Source organism: Archocentrus centrarchus, chromosome 5 (assembly GCF_007364275.1).
Source record: "Archocentrus centrarchus isolate MPI-CPG fArcCen1 chromosome 5, fArcCen1, whole genome shotgun sequence".
Classification (NCBI taxonomy): Eukaryota; Metazoa; Chordata; class Actinopteri; order Cichliformes; family Cichlidae; genus Archocentrus; species Archocentrus centrarchus.
The window spans coordinates 137,848-156,628 of record NC_044350.1 but is presented as its reverse complement, the minus strand read 5'-3'; the positions used below and the strand labels follow the sequence as shown (position 1 = coordinate 156,628).

General features: G+C 43.0%; 1 protein-coding gene across 1 annotated transcript in view; it reads left to right on the top strand.

The window, feature by feature from the left end:
* The window catches only part of LOC115780812 (pleckstrin homology domain-containing family A member 6-like), a 222,148-nt gene that overhangs the window by 158,091 nt on the left and 45,276 nt on the right, over positions 1-18,781 (top strand). The window contains exons 11-13 of the mRNA XM_030730223.1: positions 278-349; positions 10,923-11,003; positions 12,137-12,286. Coding sequence (XP_030586083.1) covers positions 278-349; positions 10,923-11,003; positions 12,137-12,286 — 303 coding nt within the window. The remainder of the gene's footprint in view (positions 1-277; positions 350-10,922; positions 11,004-12,136; positions 12,287-18,781) is intronic.

Here is an 18,781-nt window from a genome sequence, read left to right as displayed (position 1 = left end):
GTTCCAACTAATAAAGCCGCCCGTTACAGCACAAAGTAACCGAATTTTGTCATTAACTCTGGCTCTTGACTTTGAGTAACGAAGTATAAAACTGTACAGCTGAAGTAGCAGTCTGTCATAGCAGCCCACGTACCCTCTTAGAGAAACCTGTGATAATAACTTGACATTCCTTGGAATAAAGAACAGAATATAGACTGCAATTTTGTTTTCTCAGTGGAACAGCATATTGTGTAAATTGATACTGACCATTTAATAATCAGTCCAATCATTTTCACAGGTGCCTCCTTTCCATGATGTATACAGCAGAGAGCTGCATCCTACACTGAAACTCAATGAGATCGAAACCAGTGTAAGAGACTTTACATTACATTCACATGCAGATGATTTGCTTTTTATGTTTTTAATACAGTGCATGGTGAAAGTATGTGAACACTCTTTTTTTTAACATTTTACTCTGCAGGTCTAAGCATCTAATCTCAGACTTACATACTTACAATATATTTTCCTAAATTTGTGCACAAGGATGTGCAATACCAGTAAAATAACAAAAACAAAAATTGTAAATGTTTTAAAAAATTTGTAAAATTGGGGCTAGGTATTAAACATTATTAAAGCTTTGAGGCTTCATAGAACCCCAGTGGCATCGATAATTGTATGAATGCAGTTTGGACTCATTGTTAACATAAAGAAATTCAAATGTATCTGATAATATGACTCAAACAAGTGTAGTTGGTTCAATCCCAATTACATTTCTTCCAGTCTCTCTAATAAAATATAAAGGCTAAGGAGAATTGTGTAGCTACCTGATAATAGCTAGGGGTTGGTTTCAACAAAAGCAAACATTTTAACTTTTTTTGCAGCTTATTACCTCATCTGTTCCTGGTAGAGGCTCTGTCACCATGCGAGAGGCTGTATCTACCTTTTATCCCTCAGCCAAAAAAGGCTGATGAGGTATTGGTGTCACTCTGCCGGTGGGACGGACAGCAGCAAACTTTCAGCTTTGTTAACACGATAACTTGAAAACAAGTGACTCGGCTGTTTTATTCAAAATGAAATAAATAAATGCTGCTATTGATAAATTATTAATAAATATCCCCATGAATAAAATATTTTTTAAAATATATTTTTATCTTATTTTAATTGGTCTAATTATTAATTTAATCTATCTATCTATCTATCTATCTATCTATCTATCTATCTATCTATATCTATCTATCTATCTATCTATCTATCTATCTATCTATCTATCTATCTAATATATATATATATAATTATATAGATATATATATATTAATATATATATATATATATTCATTTATTTATTTTATTTTGTGACACTTTTATTCTGTAAAGCTATTTTACGTATTTCACTGACTTTTATTTTTTAGCCCCGTTTTTCATTTGAAACTCTTTTTATTTCATGTTCTTATATTCAAATGAGGGGGCGGAGTTTTATCTGTGGGACGGCACTGGTCAGGAGTGGCGGACTTGGACCAGAGCGGAGGAATAGCGGCCAAAAAGTTTGAAAAATGACTGTTTCTGTGCATAAAATAAACTTTTAAGATGTTTTCAGGTTGAGGATGTAAATGTGTAAACCTCAAATATCAGCTCGTTTTATCAAGATATCACTCAATTGCAAAAAGTGCTCCGCTGTTTTCGGAGCGTCCATTGCCGCTGCTCTACCAGCAGTTCGCCTCGCCAGCTGTCTGCTGACCGGGCTATCGAGGCTCGCTTTAGCTGGAGAGAACGTCTGACTACTGGCACATCCTTTTCCAACCTCCGCTGGCTTTCGCTGCCGAGTGGAAGTTAAGCACAGATATACTCACTCAGATGATCTCTAACGGCTGATGTTAGGTTTATTTCATTGTTTCATTTGTTCCTCACAAATCGGTTTGCCTGAAATTAAAGTTAAGCATCATAACTGGATAGATTTATTCAACATTAATGTCTCACTTAATATAGTTGGAAATTAATCATTAGCTCAGCTGTATTCCTTGATGCTGAAATGTGTTATGCTTGTTTTAATAGCTTATTTTGAATTAAAGATTTAAAATTAAACCACAATAAGGAGCAAAATTTCGTTCTCGTTTAACCAGCTGCTTTTCCACAGCTGTACTTCGCACTGTTGCAGTTGCTAGGAGACATGAGCTACGCTGAGGTGAGGGCAGGTGACGCTGATATGGAGGCTAGACCATCCAGTTTCACAGCCGCTCACCTCCAGCCTTTGCGGTCTTCGTGTGCTGCCGCACTACCATTCTGTCAAGATGGGTTAGCAGCTTCTGTCAATAAGTCTGAGATGTTTCTGTTTTCAGAGATTGTAAATCAGTTGAATGAATTTAGAAAGATCAGACACATTCTGCAAAAGGCCACCCAAATGATTGGCATCCACTCTTTTCTTCTTCTCCTGTTCGATATTTTGCAAGCTAGTTCCTGTTTTACTCCTCTGGGTCGCTGATGTCTGACCAGCGCTGCCCCACAGATAAAACTCCGCCCCCTCATTTGAATATAAGAAATAAAAGAACTTCAAATGAAAAACAGGGTTAAAAAATAAAAGTCAGTGAAATACGTAAATAGCTTTACAAAATAAAAAGGTCACAAAATAAAACTCCATTATGAAATAAAGTAAATAAATTGATAAAAAAATAAACAAAAATAAATAAATAAATCTTGAAATAAATTAAAATACAATAATAATAACAAAATATAATGAAAATTTATTTTAAAAATATTTTGTTTTATTCATGGGGATATTTATTTATTTCATGGAATATTTATTAATAATTATCAATAGCATTATTTATTTATTTATTAATTAATTTATTTATTTCATTTTGAATGAAACGGCTATCCATAGACTCAGAATGTTCAAATTTAAATCATACATGCATTAATAAAAATCTCAGATGAGTTTAAAATCAAGATCAAGGTCACTACTCACGTTTTCTGAAAGTCCTGTGTACATGATAACTAGAGAACGATGGCACCTAGGATGTCAAAATTCATACCATAGGTGCTTCAAAATCTTGGATGAGTTCAATCTTGGTGACCATGATCTCAAGATCAGAGGTCAAGTTTCTGAAAAATCTTGTGAGGGGTAATAGTCTCCAAATACATCAGCTTCCTAAATGGATAGCAAATTGCCAGGTATTATCATAAACCAGTTTCAAATGGAAGTGCAGCATGGGCTCTGCTGTGGGTCCAGAACATTGTTTCTGACACAGATTTGTTACTTCTAGTCTTAATGTTACTGTCCAACACCACTGATAGCATTCAGCCCATCCAAAATGTTTTTTTTTATTATTATTATTTTGGGTTTTTTATGCTTTATTTGATGGTAGACGGTGGAGGGAGACAGGAAGGTGGGAGGAAAGAGACGGGGGATAAATGGTAAATGGCGACGGGTTGGGACACAAACCTGTGCTGTCCGCACCACCATGCAGCATATGTGGCCCCCTACTCAACCACTGAGCCACACCTATGCCCCCCCTAATGTTTTTGATAATCAGTCACACACTCTCTGTTACCCCATTCTGCTTTGATTATCAGAGCTGCTACTACTGATAACCTGGCAGTTAGGGGAGTAGCTTGTCCATATTGGTGTTGGCACAAGGTTGTACTCTTCTTCAGCAGTCTGAAGTGACAATGAGAGATTTTCATCCCTTTCATCACCTCAACAGTTGAGAGAAAACTGTTTTTTATCTGAGGCCCTATCAGGCTACTCCAGATAGTCTCTGGAGTATGAAAAAGGTGACTGGACCTCTTTAAGTTTCTCAGAGACGTTTCAACTCTCATCCGAAAAGCTTCTTGGTTCTAAACCAATTGGTGGCGAGTCCCTGATATTTATACTGCAGTGGGGGTTACTTGGGATTCTCGAGAAATTCAGGATGCTCAGCCATCTCCTACAGTGACTGGGGCTTCTTCTGTACATGGCAACTCAGGATATCCAGAAAACTTTATAAGACTCAGGACACTGAGGATGCTTTGGATTCTAAGTTGAGGATTGCAGGTGACTGTGGTTGCACAGGATGTTCCAAATGCCCAGATGGGGCTGCGCTGGGCTTGCAGCCAACTCCATTGAAGCTGGGGCTACGCAGGGCTTGGAGCAACTCCACTGGTACCAAGCAGAGGCTGAGACCTGGCTAGCCTCACCCTAGGAGCAAGAACAGGTGTGGGGGTTAGCTGAATCTTAGCCTCCCCCACCCAAGGAACAGGTATGGCTGCAAGCGCAGGAACAAAAGAGTCCCAAGAAAAAAAAAGTCTCAGGGGAAGTATACACAGTTGCGTCATAGATGACGCTGGCTTGTGAAAAAAACAAACACATAAAGGATAAAAGAAAGTTGGGTGGCAAATTCTTCCAGTTGCCGTGAAGCTGTGCTCTCCATCCATCATCCACTGCTCCCACACGTTACACAAGTCTGCCTTAACGCTCCGGTTCACGGAGATGTCAAGTGTCTGAGTATTTTGGTTAATGTGTTAATAATTTCACTCCGGCGTATAAGTTGCACCCCTGGCCAAACTATGAAAAAAGTGCGACTTATAATCCGGAAAATAAGGTAGATATTTTGAATGAGAAGCTACTCCATTTAGCTGCAGACATGGATAATGAGGCTGACCCATTAGTTCTCCAGATTTTGGAGGAGGTGGCGTGTCGCTTTGCACAAGTCTGTGTACCACACAGAACTGTTGGGAGACCTGGATAATTGCTGCCTGCTGATGCCTTGGAATTGATTTTGCTTGCGGGTGTGTCAGTTACGGATATTGCCAAACTTTTTGGGGGTCAGCGAAAAGAACAGTTTACCGGCGGATGGCAGACTATGATATTAGGTAAGTACGTGTGGTGTTTCTTTTGCTACTTTGAACTCAGTAGTATTTTCTATTTTCATTATACTTCAAAATTGTAACAGAACATCTGTTATGTGTTCAAATATACACATAGTGACTTACTAAGTATGGTAAGCCTTTAACCCATACTAGTATAGTTAAGTTTTGAATTATGAGCTATGTTCTTAATATTAAAATTTATTAAAATGAATTTTGTATAAGGGTGTAGACAGCGTCAGCAGAATAATTATGAATGGTGTTAATATCCACCATTATACGGCACTACCACATAGCTTTTAAGGTACTAATTCTCTTAAAATGTGTAATACATTAGTGTCCGAAATCTGGTCTGGACAATTTTCCATCATTGTGGTGAACCTCACTTTCGGCAAATAGTGTGACTGTATTTTGGAGCTGTCAAAGTATTTTGCATTTAAATTAACTGTATGTTTAATGACGTAACCTGAATAATAAAAATGTGTTTGCTAAGAAACATCATCAATTGTTTTCTACTGACCAGACATTGTGTGTTATTTATTTTTAGAGTATCCGATTTATTCAGCAACATCGGAAATGATGACCTGTATACGAGACATTTTAAGTTATCATCCCAATACAGAATACAAGATGATGTTGGGCTACTTGAATGCTCAAGGTATTCAGATCCAAAGTAAGTCTAACAGATGTTCTTATGATGGTGCTGATAAGCACTTATTGCAGTTTTAGACATCATGTACTGTATGACAAATAGCTGATTCTTTATCACGTCAATGCAAAGTAAAAAGGACACACACACAAAAAAAACATGATTGAAAGGAAAATAACATTTTCAAATTTTTAGCAATCACACGGTAATAATCTAATGCCCTATTAACTGTCCTGAAGACACCATGGGTTAAATTTTCTTTTTTGATTCTATTCATTACCTCCAAATCAAACATGTTTTAATTATGGTCTAATTCATTTTTCAAGGAAGACGAGTGAAAGAAGCAACCATCTGGACCAACAGGGAATTCTGATGCGCACATTACAGCTTCGAACCAGTGGCGGCCGCCGGGGAGGGGGGGTGGGGGGGTGGGGGGCTATAGCTCCTCTGGAAAAGTCATAGTCCCAAGAAAATAGCTTGTGTTGAGAACTGAAAGAACAAATGATCCTTCATAGCACCCTCAGTAAAATGCTTAGCCCCCCCTTAGCACCTGCAGAAAAATATTTCTGGAGCCGCCACTGCTTCGAACTGTTCAGCATGGAACAAGCACCCTCAAATCCAGGCCTCAAGATCCGGTGTTCTGCAGGTTTTAGATGTGTCCCTGATCAACACACCTGAATCAAATGGCTGAATTACCTCCTCAGTATACAGTCAAGTTCTCCAGAGTCCTGCTAATGACTTCTATATTTGACGCAGGTGTGTTGAAGCAGAGACACATCTAAAACCTGCAGGACACCGGACCTAGGATCCCTGGTGTAGAAGATACTCTGTTCCAGCTCCAAACAGTTGGTGGCACATAGATGGAAACCATAAACTTATAAGGTCAGACTTACTTGTTTGATCAAACAAGAAAATACTTAAGTTACTTCCTGGACAAAAAGAATTATCTTCTGTATTAAAATAAATAGTCTAGAGAAATTCTGGAGTGATTGATTAGTGTCAGTGGGGTAACAAGTTAAATCATCATAAATCAAGCATGAAAAATTTTCCCCTATCCTTTAGCGACCATCTCACATAAACTGTTTTGGTCAAGAAAATGAAGTCACTCTGTTTCTGAAAGGTCAAACCTATTGTTGTATGAAGCATTTAAAATAATTAATAAAAATACATTGTATTCATGTTTGTTCATAAAAATGGATTCATAAAAAGGCTTTGAGTGGTCATGGTCAGAGATTAATGTAATGCTTTAAACAAAAGATAGAAGCAAATTGACATTACAATTACATGCAGTCTTATAAAGTATTAGTCATAGCCTTTCCATTTTTATAGAACAGAAAATCAGGAACTCTAGTGATTATGACTAGACAAATTAGTTGCCCTAAGAAACAGACTAACAAGGAGACCAACAAACTCAATGAGATTAAACATTTGTTTTCTCTAGAGAAAAATGGACTCTTTAGGAAACCAACCTGTGGTTTGGCATGTCCATATTTACCCTGATAATAAGTGATGGACACCGCAGAATAAGAGCACAGAAGTTATGATTTGCATTTGCTTTGGATGCCAGGCCTAAATTCAGCAAACATAAGTGTTATAAATTATGTAATTTATATCATACTTTCCAAAATGTTGTGTAGGTTGACCTCCAATATGGTATTAACTGGGAGAGTCCATATGGTCACCGTCATGTTGGGGTGACAGTGCCAGACACTGCACAAAAAGAGGGATTTTTGACCCCGTATACTGACGCAGGTGCTGCTAGTACACAACAGCTTTCAACAGCTTACGGGGCAGCACATTTGCGTTTGCCTGAGTTGGATATGGTCGTTTACGTACCACCAGTAGCAGCGGGGGGTAAAGGTGTTAACGACTCTACTTTAGTGACCAGCACTGCAAGCCAAAGCTGCTACTGGTGGAACGTAAACGACCATATCCGACTCAGGCAAACGCAAATGTGCTGCCCCATAAGCTGTCAAAAGCTGTTGTGTACTAGCAGCACCTGCGTCAGTATACGGGGTCAAAAATCCCTCTTTTCGTTCAGTGAACGTTCATGGGATGTTGTCTGAATGTTCAATGCTAGCTGGGAAGCCACTGCACAGAAGAGGATGATGTTGTGACAGATTTTTTGTTACAGTGAATTAGACTGAAAATTGAGTATGCTTTTCAATGAAAATAATGCTTGTGTTGTCACCAAAATCAAGTTACAGCCTTTGTTTATCTCCCTCAGTCCACTAAAGTTCAGGGTTCAGAAAAAAACTCCATGACAAAGGCTCACAAGACAGAAGCTCACCTTATTGGAAAAAGGGACAAAAGCTGAAAACTTCCAAAAGTATATTTCCAACTAGATAATACTAATTTATAAATTGGAATTATTTCTTGTGAATTTAGTCTTGTTTGAATGTTTCGCTGTATAATAAGTTATGTGTAGTCACATTGTAATGGAAAAAGGCCCCAAACTTGCGGCCCGTGGGCCGCTTCCGGCCCTGCCCTCTTCTGGTCTGTGAATTAACGGCAAAATAACATACAATTTGGCCCTTTGAGTTGCTTTTTGACATTTTGCCTGACCCTCTTAATTGGAGGGGAAAGCAAAATGTCAAAAAAAAGTAACTTAAAGGGCCAAATTGTATGTTATTTTTGACATCAATTTGTGGACCGGAAGTAGGGGGCAGGGCCGGAAGCGGCCCGTGGCCCGAGTTTGGGCATTCCTGGCTTAAAAGATGATAATGTAAATTTAATTATATATATCTCAAAATAAAAATATGTTGGTTACAACTGTTGGGAGGGGTAGACCACTGGTGAGTACTTGATTTGTATTTGTATGACTCACAGAAACCTTCTTTACATTTGAAAGCCTGCCCTAGACCTGAGGAGGAGGGGGGAGCTGGGGGAGCACTGACACAGAAAGTCCACAGCAGTTTCCTACAGTTTTCTGTTCTGACCAAAGCCTCCTGCTGAGAGCCCTAAATCTCAAGGTGTGCGACAATATTACATGCCAGTAACTGTCGAAAAACCCACTTTTCATGCAGTGAGAGGTTGAGCTTCCATGGCCTTTGACTCAGGTGGAATTTGAAACACTACAAGATCCAGCTGGCTTGTTTTCTAATGTGATAAATGTTTATCATCAGACAACTGATGTACTGACCGTAATATTTGGAAATATTTAGGTTACAGCTACCAACGATATTTGCTTGACAGAGAGTAGGTGCAAGTTTGTTTTTTGAAACGTATACACATGCCTTTTTTTGTGAGGGTAGTTGCTTCTCATCAACATGTGTCTGTGCCTCTTTTGGCATAACAGTTGTGACATTTAGATCTTTGTAATAGAAATGACAGTTTTTCTGTTCAAATTGTCTTTTTTATTCAAACAGCAGACCAATACACAGTGGTATACATGTTGTTATATTTGATATTTGCCATGAACATACAATATATTTAGTCAGACATCTTGTATCTAAACATGTGAACATTGACCTGTTTTGCACAGATATGTATGTATGTAATAAAATCACTGTTATGAAACCATTTCAGTTTTCATTAATAATTCATTGATAATATCAGATTTAACAGTTTGTAATTAAGCGATGTCTATACTTTGTTGGTCTAATCTCCTATTTTTTTAACAATTGTTTTCAGGAACATAGTTGGTGAGTCTGTTATTTGGGAAACCAGATAACAGCTAATACATGAGTACACATCAACAAAAAATGTCCTACAATAATATGGAACTGTTTTTATAGTTGATCAGAACAACAACAATGCTGAGTACTGTCAAAGTCTAATACATAATTAACAAGTGGATTATTCTTACTTTTAGGTTTTAAATTGATCCAGAATATCCATTTCTATCAAGAGACTGAACCATAAGAACAATTTCAAAACATTTAAAAGTAGTAATTCAGATAACCAACAACATTCATTGTTTAAATGGCCCATCTTAAATCTGACCAAAACCACAGTAGGCTGAAGAAATGCTTGCAATAAGGTCTTGGTGGAAGTCTTCATAGTTTTTGTGGTTTATGGATAGCTTCAAAGTCAGGTAGCAAGTGGCCGACTGTTGGAGACTGCAGTCAATAACTTTGACCTCGAGATTGGAGCATACCACACCCCAGCCAGTTAGTAAACTCTTGTCTGATGTTCCTTTTATGACACAAATAAATATATTATGTTAAGAGGGACTCTGATCAATACATTAGCAAGATTAATTTACATGTTCATAATTCAGTTTCCAAAAGCATATATGAAGTGTATTGAAAAATGTATAATTTTTGCGTACCATTTTCTATGAGTCTTCTGAGGAAGCTTATGATCAGACAGTGATCCTCCAACGAGAGTATGTCCTCATCTATATCTTCATCTTTAGGCCAGTTTATGTTATCGATTACCATCTACAAAGAAATTTGCAATGCAAATTAATTGGAATGTAGGTAACTGAAGAAAATTAAAAACTGTGTTAAGTAGAACTTTTGATGTGTACAGATGTTTGTCTTTCAGTCCAAAAGTGAAAAACAAATATAGGAAATACAAGAGTAAATGTTGGCATGCACTGGGATGTACTGGTGAGCCATCTCAAGTGTAAACCACCTCTTGTCCTCAACCACTGGATGTATGCACTATCTCCACCCACTAACCTTAATGGATATGCGGACATACAAGATGGATGGATATTTGCATGCAGTGTTGAATTCTAATCTTTGCAAAGTAAACTTACCTCTGGGGTTATCTCTGCCTCACTGGCTCTTGGAAAAAGTACTGGCACAGCATCAGGCCTGGAACTAAAAATTCCTACACACCTGTGTCTTTCAGCCCTCTTCAGATTTGTTTTACCTGTTGTGCTCTTCTTTCTAAAACCCTACACATGAAAAAAATTAATTAATTAATTTTTGAAAAAATAAAAGGCAAACAAATCTTATACATTTGTTGGGACAAAGACAATGACATTGGGAAATCGAGTAGTTTTTCATTCCAGTTGCAGCACTTTTTACAATTACAAAGCTCAGTATGGTCCTGCGGTCATGTTCAAGAGATAAGTTCAGCATGTTCTCAAGCTCTGGGGTGCGTGTTTCATATGAGGTCCTGATTGCTTGAAATAAATTACCTTTTTTAAAAAAAAATTCAATTCATAAAATGCTCTTGTTTAACAATCTTTGTTTTCAGTGTTATAAAATTAATGAAAAAAGAGCCAGCTCCTGTCATTCACCGAAACGTTCCCAACCGACCATCACTGTCTGCAGCTGTGGCCGCGCAAGCGCTGCTGTGCTTAATTGGGTAAAAAAAAAAAAAATTCTGCACACCGGCCGGTTCGGCCTGGAAACTACTGGCCGTTTGGGAAAACTCCCGAACCTCCCGATGGCCACCACGCCCCTTCTGTATGCTCACACAGGCACATTTGTTTATGTTTCCTTTCTGGTTTCTACAAAATTCAAAAGATAACCTCTCCTTGTCTTATGTTACACAGAAGCTCTTGGGGCGACTATGTGAGCAGAACCAAATTTTGAAAGACCATGAGGCAGTTGTCCACAGATTAAGAATAGAGAAGGTACATAATTTTCCTCATGTTATTTGGTAAGTGCTCAAGTAAAGCTTTGTACTATATAAAGCTGGCCAAATATGGGCTAATGATATAGACTATGAAGTCATTGGTGTTTTTTAAAACTATTAAACAACTGTGTAATAGTTGTTTACACAGTTGTTTAATAGTAAAAGAACATAGCCTATAAAGCCTATAAAGCCTATAAAGCTTATCCTGTCTTAACCATATTTGAACATAATATACTGTATATAGACCAGGAATGTAATTCAACACATTACAACAATGCAGCAATCAATGCAACCTTACCTTTTGTCAGCACTTAACTGTGTGGTGACTTCATAATATTTGTATTTTGTGGTGCTGTTGTTTGGGACTTTTTTATATTGAAAGCTGTTTTGTTTAGTTTTCACTACCCTGCTCTAATGGCAAAATACAAAGTAGTCATCAAAATGCAAAATAAATACAAACTGTACCATTTTTGATTACAGCCAGCATGACTTTGTAACAAATGTATTTCAACTAGAGGAATGTTTCATGGCTATGTGATCTTTAACAGGATGAGTCACTCTGGCAAGCTTTAAAAAAAGTTTTGTAACTCGAAGCATAAGCTTTTTGTAACCTCACCAAGTAGTTTTATTTTCTGCTGTGAGTTATTCTCACATTCCAGTACAACAACTCCATGAAGTACCGCAGAATTTAATGACCATGGTGTTGAATTAACATCTTTTGGCTCAGTAAAAGAGTAAAACTAATTTCTTGCATTGTTGCATTATGGTACTGTACAATGTAGTGAATTTTTTCCTGGTCAGTTAGCATGTATAGTAGCTAATCATTAAACTCTTTGATTTTTGTGAAACCATTATTTCTTGACACCTGAATATTTTGAAATATTTTTATATAATAATGATAATATATAATTTAATAATATAATATATAAATGTTTTTCTGATAAATTAACCAGAGGTATGTTGTTATGTGTTAGGACAGCTACCTTTTTAATATCCAAAGCTTGTCAGCTTGCATAGCAGTTTTTGATGCAAAGTGATGACCTGAATTCTTTACCAGTTGTGCATTTAGTAAACAAGCAGAAAAACAAATCTGCAACAAAACTCATTCTTTGGCATACTTCCTATTACCAGGACAGCCTAGAGGAAGCACTGTTGGCAACTCATCAGGAGATGGAGCTATACCATAACCAGCCGTTAATCATTCAAAAGCTGCAGTTCACAAAGGAAACCCAGCAGAACCAGCTGATTAACATCAGAGGGGAGCTCTCCCAGGCTTCCAGTGTGAGTGCAATAACTTTTGAGGATTCCAGTCCATTTCTGTTCTCAGCTCCTGTCCACTTTTTGATGAAATGACAGGCAAGATACTCAATCACACAAATTCCCCCGGATATATGCATGTTATAGATAAATACCTGTTTAATGGATCATTATGGATTGAGTTTAAAAGTCCATCCATCCATCCATCCATCCATCCATCCATCCATCCATCCATCCATCCATCCATCCATCGATTTTCTTCCGCTTATCTGGGGCCGGGTCATGGGGGCAGCAACCTAAGCAGAGAAGCCCAGACCTCCCTCTCCCCACCTACCTCCTCCAGCTCATCTGGGGGGGACACCAAGATATTCCTAGATCAGCCAAGAGATACCATCTCTCCAGCAATCCTGGGTCTGCCTGGGGCCTCCTTCTGGTGGGACATGCCTAGAACACTTCATTCAGGAGGTGATCAGGAGGCATCCTACTCAGATGCTCGAACCAACTCAACTGGCTCCATTTGATGTGTAGAGCAGAAGCTCTACTCTGAGCCCCTCCTGAATGGCTCAACTCCTCACTCTGTCTCTAAGGGAGTGGCCAGCCACCCTTTGGGGGAAGCTCATTTCTGACACTTGTGTCTGCGATCTCATTCTTTTGGTCACTACCCAAAGCTTGTGACTATAGTTGATTGTAGGGATGTACATTTACCGGCAAATAGACAGCTTTACCTTCATGCTCAGTTCCCTCTTCACCATGACATACCAGTACAGCTAGCTAGCTAGTAACAGTCCTGATAGGACTTGGCCAGTACACCTCACCTAGGAGGCACCCAGGAGGCATCCTAGTCAGATGCCCGAACCACGTCAACTGGCTCTGTTTGATGTGGAGAAGCAGGTCCAAGAGAACTGTTTACTCTGCCCGGCCCCCACTCTGGAGCCAGGCCTGCAGAGGAGGCTCGAGATAGAGTGTGTGGTGGCCGGATATTAGCCCGTGGTGCTTGGCTGAATACAGCCCAAAGAGGAGACATTGGCCCATCCTCCTGTAGGCCCACCACCCACAGGAGGTGTTGTAGGGGTTGAGTGCAATGTGTGTTGGGTGGTGGCCATGGGTGGAGGCACTTGCAGACCAATCCCCAGCTATCGAGACTGGCTATTGGGACTCGAATATCCTTGAGAGGATAAAAAGCTGGTCCGGTGTTCCACAACCAGGACGATAACTGCATTGTTCCTCTTGAATCTGATTTTCAACTAACGGACAGACCATTGTTTCCAACACCCTGATCTGGTCTCCCTTCTTAAAGATGAGGACCACCACGCCAGTCTTCCCCAGATCGCCATGCAACATTGCAGAGGCATGTCAACATCCACCCCAGGACCCTGACATGAAGGAGTTGTTAAACAACCACAGTGACCTCAACCCAGTGACGGTGAACTCGTCCCCAGACTCTGCTTCCACTACAGAAGGCCTGTCAGTGACATCACCCCCAGTAAGGAGGTTTTCAAAGTATTCCTTCCACCACCCAACTATAATCTCAGTTGAAATCAGCAGTACCCCACTGTGTAAGTAAAGCACCCCTTTCCTCTTCTGAGTTGCCTGATGGTTTGCCAGAATTGCTTTGAGGCCTTCTGAAAGTCTTTTTCCATGGCCTCAGTGAACTCCTCCACACCTGAGTTTTTGCTTCATAGCACCACCTGAGCTACACCTGAGCTACATTCTTCTTAGCCTGCTGGTACCTGACAGCTGCCTCCAGAGTCCCACAGGCTAGCCAAGCTCCTTCTTCAGCTTGATGACTCCCTTCATCTCCGGTGACCACCTTTTAGGCACCAACAACCTTGCAGCCACAGCTCTGAGCAGCAGCCTCAACAATGGAGGGGAGGAATATGGTCCATTCGGATTCACTGTCCTCAGCCTCCTTTGGCATGCTATTGAAATAAGGTGAGACTTGAAGATCTCACAGACTGGGGCCTCTTACAGGTGCACCCTGACTATATGGTTAAGTATGCCAGGTCTATCTAGCATCCTCCCCCACCACTTGATCCAACTCACTACCAGGTGGTGATCAGTTGACAGCTCAGAACATTGCTCAGACAGTCCAGAACATTTGGGGCCACATGTTACAATTTATTATTACAAAATTGATCATCGACCTGTGACCTAGGGTGTCCCGGTGCCGCATGCACATCCTCATGTTCAAACATGGTGTTTGTTATGGACAAACTTGGGTTTTCACATCAGTTCAATGACAAAACACCAATCAAGTAGGCTATTCCTCCCAGTCATGACCTTGTAGGTCTCACTGTTATTGCCCATGTGAGCACTGAAGTCTCCCAGTAGGACGATGGAGCCACCGGCTGGAGCTCCCCTTCAAGCATCCCGCCCAGTGACTCCAAGAAGGATGGGTACTCTATACTGTCATTTGGCACATAAACAAAAACAACAGTAAGGACCTGTTCCTTGGCTCAAGGGCACAAGGAAGCAACCCTGTTGTCCATCCATCCATCCATCTATCCATCCATCCATCCATCCATAAATCCATCCATTCTCTTCCGCTTATCCGGGACCGGGTCGCAGGGGCAGGAGCCTAAGCAGAGAAGCCCAGGCTTCCCTCTCCCCAGCCACCTCCTCCAGCTGATCCGGAGGGACCCCAAGGCGTTCCCAGGCCAGCCAAGAGATATAATCTCTCCAGCGTGTCCTGGGTCTACCACAGGGCCTCCTCCCGGTGGGACATGCCCGGAAAACCTCACCCAAGAGGCAGCCTAATCAGATGCCCGAGCCACCTCAACTGGCTCCTTTCGATGTGGAGGAGCAGCGGCTCTACTCTGAGCCCCTCCTGGATGGCCGCATTCCTCACCTTATCTCTAAGGGAGGGAGATCTCTGCTGCTTGTATTCGCGATCTTATTCTTTCGGTCACTACCCAAAGCTCATGACCATAGGTGAGGGTAGGAACGTAGATCAACCGGTAAATCGAGAGCTTCACTTTTACACTAAGCTCCCTCTTCACCACGACAGACCGGTGCAGCGTCCGCATCACTGCAGAGGCAGCCCCGATCCGTCTGTCGATCTCCTGCTCCCTTCTCCCATCACTCGTGAACAAGACCCCGAGATACTTGAACTCCTCCACTTGTGGCAAGAACTCGTTCCGGAGCCTGAGAGGGCACTCCACCCTTTTCCGGCTGAGGACCATGGCCTCAGACTTAGAGGTGCTGATTCTCATGCCGGCTACTTCACACTCGGCTACGAACCGTTCCACTGCGAGCTGGAGGCAACCCCCTGATGAAGCCAGCAGGACCGCATCATCTGCAAAGAGCAGAGATGAGACTCTGAGGCCACCAAGGAAGAAGCCTTCCGCCACCTGGCTACGCCTAGAAATTCTGTCCATAAAAATTATGAACAGAATCGGTGACAAAGGGCAGCCCTGACGGAGTCCAACACTGACAGGAAACGAATCCGACTTATTACCGGCTATACGGACCAAGCTCTCACTGCGGTTGTACAGAGATTGAATGGCCCACAACAACAGGCCAGACACCCCATACTCCTGCAGGACCTCCCAAAGGATACCCCGAGGGACATGGTTGAATGCCTTCTCCAAGTCCACAAAGCACATGTAGACTGGTTGGGCAAACTCCGACGTACACTCGAATATCCTTGAGAGGATAAAGAGCTGGTCCAGCGTTCTGCCACCAGGATGAAAACCGCATTGTTCCTCCTGAATCCGAGGTTCGACTAACGGACGGACCCTCCTTTCCAGCACCCTGGCACAAAACCTTACCAGGGAGGCTGAGGAGTGTGATCCCCCGAAAATTGGAGCACACCCTTCTTAAAGATGGGGACCACCACCCCAGTCTGCCAATCCAATGGCACTGCCCCAGATCTCCACGCGATGTTGCAGAGGCATGTCAACCAAGACAGCCCTACAACATCCAGAGCCTTCAGGAACTCAGGACGAATCTCATCCACCCCAGGGGCCCTGCCACCAAGGAGTTGTTTAACTACCTCAGTGACCTCACCCCCAGTGATGTTCAAGTCATCTCCCTCGTCCCCAGACTCTGCTTCCACTACAGAAGGCGTGTCCGTGGGATTCAGGAGGTCCTCGAAGTATTCCTTTCACCGTCTGACTATAGCCTCAGTTGACGTCAGCAGCACCCCACCCGCACTTTAAACCGTGTGAGTGGAGCACTGCTTTCCCCTCCTGAGTCGCCTGACGGTTTGCCAGAATCGCTTCAATGCCGTCCGAAAGTCTTTTCCATAGCCTCACCAAACTCCTCCCACACCCGAGTTTTTGCTTCGGCCACTGCCCGAGCTGCATTCCGCTTGGCCTGCCGATACCTGTCAGCTGCCTCCGGAGTCCCACAGGCTAACCAAGCCTGATAGGACTCTTTCTTCAGCTTGATGGCTCCCTTCACCTCCGGTGACCACCATCTGGTTCGGGGGTTACCACCACGACAGACACCAACCACCTTGCAGCCACAGCTCTGAGCAGCAGCCTCAACAATGGAGGTGTGGAACATGGTCCATACGGACTCCATGTCCTCAGCCTCCCCTGGAATGTTGCCGAAGTTCTGCCGGAGGTGGGAGTTGAAGATCTCCCGGACTGGGGCTTCTGCCAGACGTTCCCAGCACACCCTCACAATATGTTTAGGTGCACCAGGTCTGTCCAGCATCTTCCCCCGCCACCTGATCCAACTCACCACCAGGTGGTGATCAGTTGACAGCTCAGCTCCTCTCTTCACCTGAGTGTCCAGAACATACGGCCGCAGATCTGATGATACGATTACAAAATTGATCATCGATCTGTGACCTAGGGTGTCCTGGTGCCATGTGCACTTTATGGACATTCTTATGTTCGAACATGGTGTTCGTTATGGACAAACTGTGGTTTGCACAGAAGTCCAACAACAAAACACCATTTGGGTTCAGATCTGGCAGGCCGTTCCTCCCAATCACGCCCTTCCAGGTCTCGCTGTCATTGCCCACATGAGCGTTGAAGTCTCCCAGCAAGACTATGGAGTCACCAGATGGAGCACTCTCCAGCACCCCGCCCAGCGACTCCAAAAAGCGTGGGTACTCTGAACTGTCATTCGGTGCATAAGCGCAAACAACAGTCAGGACCCGTTCCCCAGCCTGAAGACGGGGGGAAACTACCCTCTCGTCCACCGGTGAAAACTCCGACGTACAGGCAGCAAGCCGGGGGGATACAAGAATACCCACTCCAGCTTGCCGCCTCTCACCGTGGGCAACTCCAGACTGGAACAGAGTCCAGCCCTTCTCCAGGAGACTGGTTCCAGAGCCCAGGCCATGCGTTGAGGTGAGCCCAACTATATCTAGCTGTTATCTCTCAACCTCACGCACTAGCTCAGGCTCCTTCCCCACCAGAGAGGTGATATTCCATGTCCCAATAGCCAGTCTCGATAGCCGGGGATCGGTCCGCCAGGGCCTCTGCCCTTGGCCACCCCCCAACACACATTGCACCCGACCCCTGCGACGCCTCCTGCGGGTGGTGGGCCTACAGGAGGGCGGGCCCATGTAACCTCTTCGGGCTGCGCCCGGCCGAGCACCACGGGCTAATGCCTGGCCACCAGACGCTGTCCCTCGAGCTCCCTCCCCAGGCCTGGCTCCAGGGTGGGGCCCCGGTAACCCTATTCCGGGCAGGGTAAACTGTTCCCTTGCTTTTACAATCATAGGGGTCTTCTGAACCGCTCTTTGTCCGGATCCTCACCCAGAACCAGTTTGCCATGGGAGACCCTACCAGGGGGACAAGCCCCTGGGCAACATAGCTCCTGGGATCACTGGGACACACAAACCCCTCCACCACAATAAGGTGGTGATTCACGGAGGAGACCCTTTTGTCCATTGGTGAAAATTCCAAAGTACAGGCAGTAAATGGTAAATGGTAAATGGACTAGTTCTTATATAGCGCTTTTCTACTCAGTATGAGCACTCAAAGCGCTTATACAACCTTATACAAGTAAGGTGAGGGGATGCAAGAATACCCACCCCAGATTGCTGCCTCTCACCAAGGGCAACTCCAAACTGGAACAGCATCCATTCTCTCTCTTTGAGACTGGTTCCAGAGCCCAGGCCATGCTTTGAGATGAGAACCCCACTATATCTAGTCAAAATCTCTCAACCTCGTGCATTAGCTCAGGCTTCTTCCCCATCAGAGAGACAACATTTCATATCCTGATAGCCAGTCTCAATAGATGGGGATTTGTCTGCCAGGGCCTCCCCCCATGGCCACTTTCTGACACACATTCCACCCAACCCTTACAATGTGACCCCTTCAAGGGGTCAGCTCCGGGTGGTGGGCCTTCAGGAGGGTGGGCCCATGTCTCCTCATTGGGCACCATAGGCTAATGTATGGCCACAAGATGCTCTCCCTTGAGCTCCTTCCCCAGGTCTGGCTCCAGAGTGGAGTTCCTGTAACCCAGTCTTGGGCAGGGTTAACTGGTTCCCTTGATATATGCTTTCCATAGGGGTCATTGGAATTGTTCTTTGTCTGGCCCCTCACCCAGGACCAT